Source organism: Thermobia domestica, chromosome 11, assembly GCF_964235325.1.
Source record: "Thermobia domestica chromosome 11, izTheDome1.hap1.1, whole genome shotgun sequence".
NCBI classification, from domain to species: Eukaryota; Metazoa; Arthropoda; class Insecta; order Zygentoma; family Lepismatidae; genus Thermobia; species Thermobia domestica.
Window position 1 is genome coordinate 192,533,130 of NC_137464.1, and position 15,951 is coordinate 192,549,080.

The 15,951-nt window shown below is 32.4% G+C and overlaps 1 protein-coding gene across 1 annotated transcript in view; it reads right to left on the bottom strand.

Moving 5' to 3' along the window:
* The window catches only part of LOC145665401 (NADPH:adrenodoxin oxidoreductase, mitochondrial-like), a 141,326-nt gene extending 126,016 nt beyond the window's left edge, over nucleotides 1-15,310 (bottom strand). Inside the window, 1 exon segment of the mRNA XM_081732707.1 lies at nucleotides 15,209-15,310. Coding sequence (XP_081588833.1) covers nucleotides 15,209-15,310 — 102 coding nt within the window.
* Nucleotides 15,311-15,951: the final 641 nt, after the last annotated feature.

The following is a 15,951-nucleotide window of genomic DNA, read 5'->3' on the forward strand; positions in this document are numbered from 1 at the left end:
ATCTAGCGTGATGTTTTGGATCTCGAGCTCGAAATGACTGATTGTCGTTGCATCCACCAAGAAATATGAGAAATAAACGCAAAAGTTCCTTATAATCATCTCTAGGCTTCTTGGCTTAAGGAGCACTTGGTAAATGTTTTAACATCTGATATGTTTGTGCTTCAATGGATTTCGTGCATAGCATCTGTGCATCACTGGACTCTCAAATAGGTCGTCAGTTGTCTTTGTAAATCATCCTGATTTACTGATGACCACTGTTTATGAAATTGTTTGAACGATGAAGTTGATAGACCTTCTGCCGGACTAAACAAACATTTGAAGATACTAGAGAGGGGCCGTGTTGTGTCAGTAGTAGAGCGTTCACCTCTGGTGCATGGGGTCCCGGGTTCAAATTCTGCTCCCGCCAAGTGAACTTTGTGGTGGACAAACGCCGTGTGCGTTGATTTCCTCGGGGTTCTCCCGTTTCCTCCTACTTTCTTCATTCCACCATTTCATTCATTTCTCAACATCACCATCTCCTTTAGCCTAGCCGGCATAACCGTGGGACGTAAAACTCGAAAATTTCATTTTATTTTTTAAGACACTAGAGAGGACTACCTCCATAACATGATGACACCATCTAATGATCACAATGAAAGCTACGAACTTATCCGGCTATCCGGCTATTAGCACAGCAACTGTGTTAAATTACATTGTAGTCTTGACGCCTATAATATAGTATACATGAATATAATACCCATTAGGAACCTAATATTTTTCTAGTGCAGCATATATTTACCTTAAATTTACGAATGAACGAGTATATACGGAGAAGGGTATACGCTATATTTTTGAGAACGGTCCAGCGTATACCTCAGAAAACTTCTAGCGTTAGTTCATTGGTAATACTACATAAAAAGATTTAAAATGGAGCGACCTGTAAATATTAAGCAACAGAGCTGAAATTAAGCAATTAAATAGGTTATGGCTAGAGGAAAAAATAAGCCTTGTGGACTATTATTTTGAACAAGTTGAATTTTTGCATTTGATTTTGGACCACCCTAATGTTACATGTATCGTTAAAAAAAAAATAATCCTATTCTTTCTAAAATTATTTATGTAGATCAAACAAGGAACAGAAAGAAGTAAAATTCGTCCTTATCCGTTTGTATTTCAGCTGCTATTTGTTCCTTTCGTTTTGTAGAAAAATCAAAGTACAGAATTGTGCAGGAAAATTGCTTTTGAGAAAGGAATTAAATGAAGATTGTTTAGAAAATTGAAAGGGAATCACTTGCGGTATCGGCATTTGTGATACTGCAACAATTGCGGTACTTCGAGTATTGACTTTTGTGGTATTGGGACATTTGCGGTACTATTTGAAATAACTTCTTATTCTCTTTGCTAAGAGAAAATATTTTCGAGTGTTCAGTTACAGGATAAGCACGCAGTATCAACTGCTACACAACGACCAAATTTTATAACATTGGTGTAGCTAGCACTTTGTTTTAGGGGAAAATAACATGACTGTTTTAGGGGACTCGGGTTTTTGCATACTAAAAGCAGACTAAAAATCTTCTTTCAGAATATGAAACCATTATTAACTCACATACATACATACAAACTTTTCTCAGAACACTAAGAACATGTAAACTCAAATATAAGGATCAATTATACAGAAAAGTGAAAAGAAAAACATTTACTAGGATACATGGTAGACACATCCGAAAGATGTAAACAAATGCTTGTTTGTGATTGGCCAAAACTGGAAAATGTAAACAAATTCTTATCTCTCATTGGTCAAATGCCTGTCCATAATATTTAAAGGAAACTTCTAGAAATGTTTATATTTTTGTTTTCTTTCATAGCTTTCATTAACACTTTTCCAAGAACTACAGATAATTATGATGGATAGATTGAGACAACTTACAATCACAATAATAAAAACAATAAACAACGTAGCCTCTATTCTGAAAGAAACAATAATTACTCCAACTTTTGAATGTGTACCATTTTCCTCAAGAATTTCTTGACATTTTTTGAGGATACATAATCAGTTAATGTTTTTTCTATTCTTCCGTCCAATTCTATGTACGCTTGTTGTCTACGTTTCCCTTCAATGTTTAAAGGTCTTCTTTGATACAGCTAGCTGCTGTACACAGCCTCATTCTTTAGATACTTCTAAACAACACACTTAGGAGTTGATTTACTTATTAATGATTTGATTCTGTAATTCCACCTTCAACAGCATTATTCGTTCTGTGCTCTTGATTCGAGTAGTTTCACATGAATATGTCAATACCAGTATTATTTAACCGGCATTATTTCTTAATCACTGTTCTGCAAGATAATCTAAAAACCTAAAGTCTTTCGTGATGTGATGCATCTTCGATAATGGAAAGCCACCCAATAGCAATATCATCTACAGGGAGAAATGGTAGGGCAAAAGAAATTCTGAGGCGGAGCCTCACCTCTGGAACTGATTTATAGTTGAGTCCTATTTCCTGAACCTTCCTCCACAAGCACTGATTAAAATGGAACTTACACCAAGTAATGTGCGTTTCCTGGAACAGTGTTCTTCGAGATGTTATTTCTTTTTTCTCGAAACGTAATTTGCTTAATTTCGGATTCCAATCATAATATTAACCTTCACCAAACTGAAAAACTCTGATATCTCTTACTATCTCTTGCTGGTAAAAGGACGAAGATCCAAGGGACAATATTTGTTTCCTTCAAGATATGTTCCCGTTCTTGAAATTTCAATATTGTCTGTACTGAAAACCCTGATGAGAAACGCATGGTTTCTTAGATGTTTCGATTATTGTGATAGTTTCCATTAAGCAGCCCGCGTGATCTCCTCTTATATATTCATGACCTACTAAAATCAGCCAAACAGAATGAATCACATATATTAGGCTGTTGCATCTGCATACCCAACCTCTTTATTAATGTATTCATTCTAATTTAGATTAACGGGGTTGAAACGGATGATTTCGTTGCACGATCCACGGTGTGTATCGCAAATGTCCTACTGTTTAAGGGAAAGTTTTGAACAGTACCGCAAATATCCCAGAAAAACTGGTGTTCTGGTTTTACCGCAAATGTCCTGATACCTAGAAAACTAATGAGTTCAAGCAATGACCATCCGGATTCTCTAAGATTTAAGTACAGATAAGAGGGTATATAATGGAAAAGCATTCTACGTAAAAATATTGAAGCCATTGAAGAACCTTATACACAGCAGGGAACAGTAACATCTGCATTAATTGAAGATATATATATATATATATATATATATATATATATATATATATATATATATATATATATATATATATATATATATATATATATATATATATATATATACTTGAGAAACTCGGCACTACATGATGAATTATTTACAACAGTACCAGTGTTGTCAACGGCTTGAGCGGATCGGATCACGGCTCAGTAACCACCGAACCGAGTCGAAAAGTGAGCCAAGGAAAGAACATTATTAGAAAATTAACAGGCATCATAAAAAAATGAATTTGTTAGCAAGTGTGAACCGGAGGTTTTAATATTTTATCCCATTTAGAACATACATAAGTATAAATTAACTAAACAAGCAACTGAAAAGTTCTTCCTCCGAAAGAACATTTTACAAGCAAATGAAGAAAGTGATGAAGTGAGAAAATTAAAAGTTCTGGAAAGAAATTCTGATTGACAAACGCAACTGGATTAGGCCAACTGGGGATACAACTTAAGGAAAAAAAAGAAAAATGAAATCTTTGAGTTTTACGTCCGACGGTTATGCTAAAGGGGGTGGTTATGATGAGTAATGAATGAAGTGGGAGAACCCCGAGGAAACTCACGCACACGGTGTTTGTCCACCACAAAGTTCACTTGAAGGGGGCTGCAATCGAACCCGGAACCCCAAGCACCAGAGGTGAACGCTCTACCACTGAGCCACCGGGGCCCTTAAGGATAAGGAAAGAAAAGCGCACCACAGACAATAACTCTAGAGTTGTGGGGAAAGTTGTCCAAATAGACTTTTCTTTTTATTTACATTTAAAAAGAAATAAAATATATTTCCATGACGGAATAAAATTCCACTAATATAATAGACATCTAAATTAGAAATACCAAAAGACAGCTGAAAGTAAGGAGAAAACAGCAATTTCACATCAGGTTCCAAAGAAAATACACAACAGCAAGCGAGTAAGCAGACAACAGCGTTCCTTCTCCTGTGGTTCTGTCCCGAGCGAGTGTCAAAGGTGACGTCATTGCACGAGTAGGACAGAAACGCGTTCAGTGATGAACTTACCAAGGCAGTAACTACTGTATTTACTCCACGGAGTCCGACGCTCTATAAAGTGCCTTTTATATATACAGGATTATGCGCGATCAACACTATAACTGTTACATTTTTCATTCTCTGTTGCAAGAAAATAATTGACATAAGGATAGGACCTGTACTTAAACGAAAAATTACATAAACGGTCTAGTAGTTTTAGATAGAACGATCCGTCAACTGGAGGTGGGGTAAGTTCTCAAACATTTAAATATACGACGTCTTATGTAGGTGCACTACGCAACCAGTTACTAGAGAACAAGCCCCAAAGTAAGACTGGTATCAAAACGAGACAATACGAGACTACTTACAGTATTAGTCCCCTTTCAATCGACAAATAGCTATCTCAGTCTCGTCTCGATAGTTCCGAAGTAAATTGTGTGAAATTATTGCACACTAAATTCGACAGTAGATAAATAAAATATACTTCCAAAAGTTCTCCCTATTACTTCAGAATATATCCTGGATGCACCATTTTCTACTAGATAAAGTATGAATTTTAGCAATTCATATACAATATTCAAAAATGCATATGTCTATTTCCATTAAATATAACCATTAGATATATTTGAGATTAGTTTTCCCAGTAGAATACGTATTTGAATCGGAATGAAATAGTACGAATCCATTTCCAGCAGGAGCAACTGAATAAACTTGCCGCTAACGAAGAATAAAGCCTTGGGCTTTCTTGGTATCTGGAGTGTCATTATTCACTTCAGCGACCCCGAAAACTATTGAATAGACACTCATATCTTTCAATTACGAATTTTTAGGACGTCGAAAGCTTTGGATTTAACATTAATATCGTTCATTTTCGATTATTTTTATATGTTCCTGTGTCTCCCATAATAGAACTAGAGGTGATACGGGTTTCGATTCCCGTCAGGAGTCGTGTGCTTCGGGTTCCACGTTAAGTCGTAGATGCACGCCTTGTATAGAGTAGTAGCTGAAAGACACGGTGAACTCTATATCACCTCACCTCGTGAGATATTCTACGTTTGCATAATTTCTAAACCACTTTTCTTTCTTTCAATCTCCTCCTTCCTCTTAGGACACGCATAGGTTCAAACCGAAACATTCTTCACGGTTGGAGGACGCAAGGCTACTGTACCATACTGTACAACCCTTATGGGACTAGGTAGTGAATTACGCAGTTTGAATAGCACGCACGAATAAACCACGCTTACATTTATTATATATAATTAATAAAATCTCATATTAGGACTTACTCTGCACGTCAAACTTTTAACATATGCGACTTTTTAAATTCTGATCTTCTTCTTCTGCTTTATTATTATTATTATTATTATTATTATTATTATTATTATTATTATTATTATTATTATTATTATTATTATTATTATTGCAATAGCTATATGAAGCAATTATCTCGGCAAACTTGATACACATCATTCAGCAACCAGTAGTTGTAGAAATCAGGCTTTTCCAGCAGAAGTTGTTAGCTCAATCGGTAGAGCGCTGAGCCATGGATTCAAGGGTTGCGAGTTCGAATCTAGTCTAAGTCAAAAGATTTTTTTCCTTATATAATTCTTGAAATGGGAATGTTTCTCTCTTCACCTTTATCTCGTAATTCTGAATAGAGATGTTTGGATGTGAAAGAAAAAATATACTAGAATCTAAGAAAAGAGAGGTAAATTACATGATACCCTTTGCAATTTTTAACTATATTTTCACCTATCTAGGACGTTTCTAAAAAGTTCAGACTTCTAGACCTCCTTTTCGCTCTCTTATGTGTCCTTTAATTAATTTCTACAGTTACTTAGTGAATCACATATACATATATTACAGATGTCGTATCTCTTTCTCTTCTCTCTACATCATGTCTGGAGATGAATGTTTTGACAATAGGTTACAAACACGATTTTAAAAAATAATACGATCTGAGATATCAGTGATACATATTGTGGTGTTTAACTTAACATATAAAACAATAAATAGAAAAACTGAGAATACGAATCTTTTCGTGCACTAATGCTTCAATAACAGTGAACTGATGCTTCAAATCTGTGTCTTTACTCCCTTCACCTATGTTAATTCCCTAGTCAAAATAAAAACTCTTCAAAATTAATCACAAATTCTTATACAACCATCCCTTCCTTGGAGTACTGCGCGGTCACATACCCGTCACTGCGATGTAAAGGCACTTATGGCGACGAGGATACAAGAAGGTTTGACGAAATCAAGGACAACTGGGGAGTAACCTGAACAAGAATTGGTCAAGGTAGATAGTTGTAGTGAAGACTTGGAAGGATCTTCATCCAGCAGTGGGTTGATAATGGTTGATTATAATTATGGTCATGATTTTATTATATCTGGACCTCAGTGATAAACTAAACCAAGTCATAATTTCCTAATTTTACAGGAGAAGCGAATAACCGGTTCCTTAAGTAAGACCTAAAGTACTGTTTTTCAAACTATAGGCCTACTAAATAGTTACAAGTAATAGGATGCTTTTAGACTTAACATCATTACACCACTAGAAAGAACATAGTATATTTAAAAAGTATTGTTAACTCAATTTCGACCAAAAAGTGACTTAGCATACATAGTCTATCTCTAAAGTTCATACATATATATATCACTTTATATATCACTTTTACTAGGTAAGGTAGGGTAAAAACGGATCCAAAATTTAACGAAATTCGTACAGCGAAAAAAAATATTTTTGATTCTTAATATTGCAGCAAAACTACGAAAATTAATAGAAAAGAAAACTAGAAAGTTAAGAATCACTTGTTTTGCCGGGAAAGAGAAAATAGATACATATAGCTCGAATTACCTATATACTTATATAATATGTATGTCCATGTTTCGCAAGTAATTTTCAATCAATATAAAATTTCAACGTAATGAACGCATGATTAGTTTTCTCGAATAAAGATCACATGCACCACTGAGAGCTCAAGAATAAGCTTAATCTATGTTAAGGCACTGGACATATGCTTATGTAACACATTGCGACCTTATGAACTTGTATGAGAAACAGAATGTGCTTAAAGTGAGACGCGAACTATACGAAACATCGGACTTTGAATCTAACTTGTTTGGTGATCCAACCCGAGACCACAGATAGCAAAGATGAGTGCCATAGCTCCCACCACAAGGTTAAAGAAGTTCCTGTTTTAAAGTGTCAATTAAACACTGATATGTGAAACGGTAATAAAGCATTTGGTCAATTTGAAACAAACTATAATGTAGTAATAATTTACTCTATTTGTTAAGATAATGAACGTTATATTCTGTTTTTAAAATGACAGTCAAAGCAGAATGTATTGGATAATAAATGAAAAATTGTAAATTTCAATTTCGGAGCGATTAAATACATTCGTACTCCTATGTGTTGCGTTATCCGTTAGGAGGTATCGAACAATTTTGATTCAAAGGAAGGAAATAAACTACTGTATAGCACTGGAGTTAATTTAATAGAGTTTAATTATTGTATAGGCAGAACTGACGCTATTTGAGACAAAGTCTATTGCTGAAAGTGAAATATGGGTTACTATTATTGCTTTATCCCAGGTATGTTATACTCACTGATGATTGAAGCTGGAATACACGCATGGAAAACATTAGCGCTAGCAAATTAGCTACGTAGAGGTACATCACACCATAATTCTAAGTGAAGAATGAAGGCAAAAAATAAGAAGCGGAAACGACAGACTGTACGATAATAATACTTTCACAATTTTAATAATACTTTAATACTTTCTTATTTCGAGACTTTCGAGACGAGACCGAGATCGAAACAAGCATCTGTTGACCGAGACGAGACCGAGACCGAGACGGCGATTTTTGGCTTGAGACGAGATCTAGACCGCTACTTATCAACCGAGACGAGACTGAGACTGTATAAAGTCTCGTCTCGTCTCGTTTCGATACCATCCCTAATTTTAACTGTCCGTGTTTAATTGAAAGGTACAAAATTTTTACTACGTGATACAAAAACGTACAAAACCGGAAAAATTTTCAGTTAATTAAGTTGCACTACAGGTGTTCGAAGCTGCCAAATTTTGAAATAACTCAACGTTGTTTATTTGAATGCTATAAAATGTTTTGCTGGTGATACAAGAAAGTACAAAAATCTATAGAATTTTAAACTTGTTAGTATTCAAATTTGAGGACGCTGCGCTACAGATGATCGATGTGGCTAAGAATTAAAATAGCCTACCTTCGCTTATTTAAATGGTACAAAAATGTACAAAAATCGAAACAAAAATATTAGTTAATGAAATTACGAATTTGAACATTGTTGCACTACAGGTAATCGAAGTGTCCCAAATTTTGAAATGGCCCTCCCTCGTTTATTTTAATGGTACATTTTTTTTCTTGCATGGACAAGAATGTACAAAAATTGGACAAAATTCTGAGCTAGTTAAAATTCGAATTTGAAGATGTCGCACTACAAGTGATCGAAGTGCCCCAAATTTTGAAATGGCCCTCCCCCGTTTATTTTAATGGTACAAAAATTTTTCTTGGGTGGACAAAAATGTACAAAAATTGGACAAAATTCTGAGCTAGTTAAAATTCGAATTTGAAGATGTCGCACTACAACTAAATGGTTGGGCCAAATTTTGAAATGGCCCTCCCTCGTTTATTTGAATGGTACAAAAATTTTTCTTGGGTGGACAAAATTCTGAGCTAGTTAAAATTCGAATTTGAAGATGTCGCACTACAACTAAATGAACCTGTTTAGATCTCGTGCACATTACATTCACTGCAAAATATTTCGTTTATTTATCTATTTGTGGTTTTGTTTCAAAATTCAGGTACGCATTTTTTTTTTGCGTAAAAATACAGTACAAAAGTAGAAATAATTAAAAGTTACCTTCAACTACAAGAAGACATGTTGACTGCTCACCCGGTGACTTTTCATTACTCATTGTTTATTCGTTTGTTTTATGTCTTTGGGTTAACTGAGGAAAATAACATTGTTAGTTTTTTTTCATTTTACTGAAAACTACACTATTTACGAGGAACAATTAATATTATAATGAAACTAGCGAAAGTTAACATCCACAGGATCTGCTTGCATTTGTTTGCTGCTCTACAATTTCCACTCGACTGACTGGCACCGCTCCTTAGCAATATTGTGGTGAGTGAGTAGAGCAAAGGGGGAGGGGAGGGAGGTAAGACACCGCGTTGCTTGCGCCACCACACTGCAGGTGCAGGAACAATGGTATCTGACATTCAATCGTTACATCTTAGGAACATAGCGCACACACTCTTTATCTTTCTTAATTCACAAAAATATAATTGTAGAGGAAAGTTGTACAAAATGGGGACCCTTATATATTTTAGTACATAAAGCCAAAACTATCAATGATAAAATCTCAAGACGTAAATCAAAATTTTCAAAGGAATATTGGTTAACATAAAACAGGTCTTTTTGTATCACAAGAACGTTTATTTTAACAAAAAATAAAGGAAACTGAAACAGAGCAAAAGTCCCCGTTTTATACTACTAGTCGGGTAAAATGGGGTTTCCTTTAAAAACTTACCAAAATACTTACAAAACTTACAAATATCTTGCTTAAAAAATGTAAATCTTGCTTGCAACTTCTTTATATCTTAGGCTACACACATATCTTGTTTATAATTATTCAAAAAAGAAATAAAAGTGAGATTTTCATACTAAATAATCAAAACTAATTAGAAATAAAAAGCTTTTGTCTAGTATTTAAATTTTACGTGAGTAGTGTCATTGATACCAGTCCTAGCGCACCCCTACCTCCATATTTTTGAGTAGAACAGAAAAATAGCACAAAATATTTACATAATTGCAACTCAAAGTAGATTGGGTAGTGTCTCTGCGCATTGACTTTTATCACATGCAAATCGAATCGTGAAATCTATCTAGTTATAACAAAAATGAACTAACTATTTTGGATATTTTATATTTAATAAATCATGAGAAAGTGTGCAATTTGTGGAGAATTAAAACAATTCCAAGAGTTTACTAGAAATGGAAACAAGAGAGCTGATAACTGTAAAAGATGTTATAGAGCAGAGAATTTGAATAAAGAAATTGAACAGGGTTTAAAATATTCTGAACCGTTGGTAAATTATTCACTCTCATCAAAAGATCGAGTGATTGAAATACATAATAAAATGTCAGAGCATGACTTTATAAAAAAATGTAATTTTTCTTTAAGGATATAAACACACGATTTATGATTTTAAGACCAGCTACATTATCGGAATGTAAGTTTGTGGATTCAACATATTGCCCCGTAGGTTTTACATTACCAGCACCACAAGTTATTTTATTTAAAGATATAATACGTGTTGGTTTCCCACCATATTTTACTAGAAGGAACTATACTACATCTTGTTAAGACTTAATTAATGAAAGAAATATTAATAATAAATGTGTTGTATGTGGAATTACTGCATATTATAATGAAGCCTTTTGCTCCATATCCCATATAAAACTTCATGATTGGATACAAAGGAAAATGTCAGAATTTAAAGAAAATGGGTATAATATCACTAACTACAAATCGCCACTAGATGACTAACGTAATTATTAAGCATTTTTTAACATTAGTTGACTAGCACAATTTTGACTATATTTTTGAGACTAGACTTTTGGCATATGAAAATTGGCTAAAGAGTTGTTTGCGTATAGAACTTTATAGCACTTAACTATAAAGAACTTAAATCTATTTTAGCTCTTCTATTGGTTGTGTTTCTCTTTCTCGTCTACTCTTAGTACATTGATCATATAACTCTTTTAACTTGGGAATCAAATCTTCTTTCCTTAATTCTATCTTATAATGACCCCAAGCTAGAGTATGTATACCATCATTCAATATATATCTCTTATCGTCATAAGCACTTAAATCTAACTTGTTTTCTTCTACTGAGTATACATTATGCTTTTTACTACGAATATGATTTTGTATTTTATATATTTCTTTCTTTTCTAAAACACAGTTCTTATAATCCTCAAATGATATATCTTTTATAACTACACTTTTCTTTATACCCTTTGCTTTTCTAATCGGTTCATCCTGATCTACCCCTTTCTTTTTAATAGCATACATTTTTGATTTTATACCTACAAACTTCTCTATTACAACACCTTTCAATTCATCTTTAAATTTTCCTAATACCTTTTTATTAACTAATTTCAATTCATATTCATTGTTTTCTTTATAATCAGAGGTATCTAAATATTCATACATATCTCTCATATCTTTGTAAAAGTCTTCTGTTTCTATATGTGCTATAACAGAATCAGTATCAGTCATTAACAATTTTACATTGTTTCCATATCTCTTTTTCAAAACATTGTAGTAAAAATCATACAAACATATTTTAGAAATATCTAGTACTGCCATTCCTACATAGATAGGCTTGTTAAATATAATTTTAGTTTTATACATATGAATAGCAGCTAAATTCTCAGAGAATATCGTTCTATCTTTGAAGCTAGGTTTAGCTACTAAATCCTCTAATAAATTTTCATTATGTACTAATCTTACATTTATTCTTTTTCTTATATTTTCCATAGTTTTACCAAAGACAGCATTATTAGCCAACTTATAAAATCCTTCTCAAATTCATTCTTTGCTTGTGACCGTATATTAGTATTTAGATCTATATATTTCTTTAACCAGGCTGATTGTTTAAATGTTATTATCTTATGTATTTTTTTAAGTTTCATTCCTTGTGACAAATAGAATTTAAGATTTTGATAGTGTAGTATATAATGCTCTTTATCATATAAAGTTGTCAATAACTTTGTAAGCTTTTTGTTATTAATATAGTTTTCTGGAGCTAAGGGAAAATCTGAATGTTTATTATGGAGTTTCTTTGGGTATTCTAAGTCGACTTCTAAAATATAACAATCTTCAGAATCATCTTTTGTTTGTAGTATTGTTTTTGCTAAGTGTTTCTCATTATACTTATTAACATATATCCATTGAAAATCTCCATACGGCATGTGATGATTCATCGCCCAACCATACTCGTTATTTGCATCCATGTAGGTTATATAAGAGCTTATTTTCTTCTTATCAAAGTTATCTAAGTATTTATTATTAGCAACTGCATATCGGTTTGAACATTGAGAAATTCCACCTCTTATACCTTTCTCTATAAATAGTAATTTGTCATAGTCAGTCAATAATTCTAATTTTTGTTTCGTCATCTTTAATATTGCATCCCAGAAAAACCCAGGACCAGTAAGATACTATGCTGGATCTAATTTATGTTTTAAGAGCTGTATCTCTGAAATTTTCAATAATATCTGTTAGTTGAAGAACATCTGTCTTATTATAAAAATGAGTATATTCTTTTATTGTTTTTAAATCAAACTCTTCACAAACTCGTACATGATGGTTATGACGCTCAGGACTCATTTTTTCTCCTGTTAATCTGTTTGTAAATTTGTCTGCAGATAATGGAACAGGCTCTTCTAACTTTTCCTTAGAATCAACAAGATCAAATGGATAATCACCTTTAGTACGAACTAATTCAAGCTGATTCTTATTTGGAAAAAAAACTTTGATGTTTCTCGAAATTGTTCTAGCTTTAAATTCTTTGTTAACTCTGCTAAACCTTTTAGTAAAAATCTGAATGAATCAATGAATCTTAACTTGATAGATCTATCTTTTCCTTTTGCATCCTTATACCGAATAGTTTTTGAGAATGTAATGTAGTTTTCTTCAGTGTTAGCTATTACATCTATTTTTTCTTTCTCATTTCCACATCCTAAATTTTTTATAAATAAATGCGCATCATACCTAGAGAGATTGTGGAAATATACAGGAATAAATCTTGGATTTGTATATTTTATATTACAATAAGAATGAGCAGCACCTCTAAATTTACCTGTTAAATGATCATGATCATGCACTTTTGTTTTACATGACTCTCTACTATTTTTAAGCTTTTTATATTCTTTCTTACATTGTACTAGGACTTCTTTTATCTCTTTCCTCTGCTCTTTTATTTCTGTTATGCTGTCATCCTCCTCGTCTTCTATTTTGATATAGTGTTCTTCTTCCAAGTGTATAGCACCTTCTTTTATTTTCGTTTTTAAATACTCAATTTTAAACTTTAAGCTTTCTATTTTCTTCACTAATAAACGTGGTACAGCTTCAAGACTTCCTTCACAAATATGACATATTGTAGCTGATTCATATATCTCTTCTTCTTCCTCAGATAATGGAGTCATAGGTGTATAAGTATCATATATTTTTGCTATTTTGATTGCTTCATCTGTTAACCTTTTTATAAGCTCATTTGCTACATTATCTCCTATGTATTCTACTGGTTCACTTTTGTAGGATTCCAAAGTGCTTTTTACATAGTAAGTAAAACTACTAGGTTCATGTAGTTGATAAGCATTTGAGTAGGATCTTTCAGGATCAGGTTGACATGAATTTATTCTTCTTAGTATTGATTCTAAGTCTGCTATTATTGTGAATGGTATTCTTAAAGAACGCTTATCATTTACAAATTCTAATATCTTATTCCATTCTCTAGGTAAAATGATCTTAGTAGCAGAATGTAAACCACAGTATTCTTCATGTTGTTTTAATAATTCTTCTGATTTAAAATGCTTAGCTAAACATCCCTCACATAAAACTCTCTTATGTCCATCTTTTGTTATTTGATTTCCAACAAGCTTCCATAAATCTTTAATCAAACAGTAATGTGTTTTATCTCTTTTCTTTAAATATAAAAGACGAAAATGATTTTTTCTTTCTTTAGGTATTCCAAGTGGGTAGATCTTTTCATTATCATCTATAGTAAAGACACTGATAGATATATTAGCTCTGTTTTCAAATTTTGCTATATCAGTAATCTGTACAGGAAAGGGAATATCTTTAAAATATTTATCCAATTCTTGCTCATATTGTCTAGGAACTCTTTGTGGATCTCTATTGTAACAGGGTGTAATGCTCTTAGAACAAACCATAAGAAGCACTTTTGATCTTTGTTTTTAATATTACTGCATGCTTTTCTTCTTTAATTGTTTCTGGAAGTTCTATATATGATGATCCATTCATTACCACGTATTTGTTAATTCTTAGCTCGAAATAGTCGACAGAATGCTAAGTCCAACCTGAACCTTTTCCTTGAAACTCTTCCATCTCTGCCCAAATTTTTGTAGTTGCATTTTTATAATATTCATTTAGATCGGTGAATTGAAGTATAATTTCATTTGACGTTTTAAAATTATGTTCTCGAATCTGCTTATCTTTTTGAAGCTGCATGTGAATGACATATTTAAATTAAGTGCATTAAAATATTTAAATCCATTTTTTATCATACTTTTAACTGGCTTGCTAATTGAACGTAGGAATTTGGAAGGATCTGTATATCCACCTGTGTCTTTTATTTTGAAAGTATGTAATCTATATTTAAATGAAGTTTCTTTTAGTTCAACATTTATATTCACTCTTTTAGGCTTCGGTTCTTCAAAAATCTCTTTTTTAAATGGGAACAGTTTTAAAGCTCTCTTCCTACTTAATCTCTTAGGTTTTGATTTTCCAAAAATGTCTTCTTGAAAAGGAAATGTTTGGTTAAAGTTTAATCTGTTTTGTTCATCTTCATGCTGTTTAATAAGGTCTATCAGTTCTGCTTTTCTTAATCGGGAATATCCTTTTATTCCCTTTCCTTTACATAAGTTTTTTTATTCAATTACAGTATGTTTAATTAAATTCATTATTATTCTATCACTTTTTATTATATAAAAATATTTTAATCATTTTCGTTATCTAATACAACAGCTAATATTCATGTGACCTAGGAAATCTCAATGTCTATTAGCATATTGTATTAGAACATGGCTTTCATGGTAATTACCCATCAAAGCTATTATTGATCTAATGGAAACTAATTCATTTTTTAACAATTTACCTCCTCACTATCATTTGTAGACTCAAGTTCTTTGTCACTATCCCAATTTGATTCTGGTGTAAATCTTTCTAGTGCTGCATTCTCTCTTTCTTTTAATAACATTCCTTGCTCTTTTAATAATATTTGTTTTTCTAGTAGTGCTGTTATGAGTTTAAGATCTTGGTGAATAAGGCTAAGCTTATTTTGTATCAAATCACAATGTGCTTCCATATTTATTATATAGAAATTTAGCAAAAATTATTATTATTTTTTTAATTAATATACAAAACGAGACTATGGAGACGAAAACTATTCCCCAATTTAAACAATACTGCAGAGAGAAAGGAATACATGGTTATTGAAAGCTTAGGAAAGCAGAACTAATAACCTTAATCAACGAGCACAGAAATAAGTCTCTAACAAGAACTACCACAAATTCACAACAACCAAATGAACAAGTTAAAACAACTGCTACAAATTCACAACAACTAACTGAACTTATAAAAGACATGGTTCAAAAATTAAATCCTGAACATATTGTAAATTACTTTCAAAATCCGCTTTGCAGAAATATAGTTATAGATGTACTTAATAATCGAAATGCCAAAGAATGGAAACAAATTTCAGAAATAAAGAGCTTATCCAATGAATTTCCACATACTTTCAAAAACAAGGTAAATTGATATTTAGTTACATCAAACCATAATCTAACACTTTCTTTTATTGAAAATCATGAAGAATACATCAATTGGGCTAGATTATCA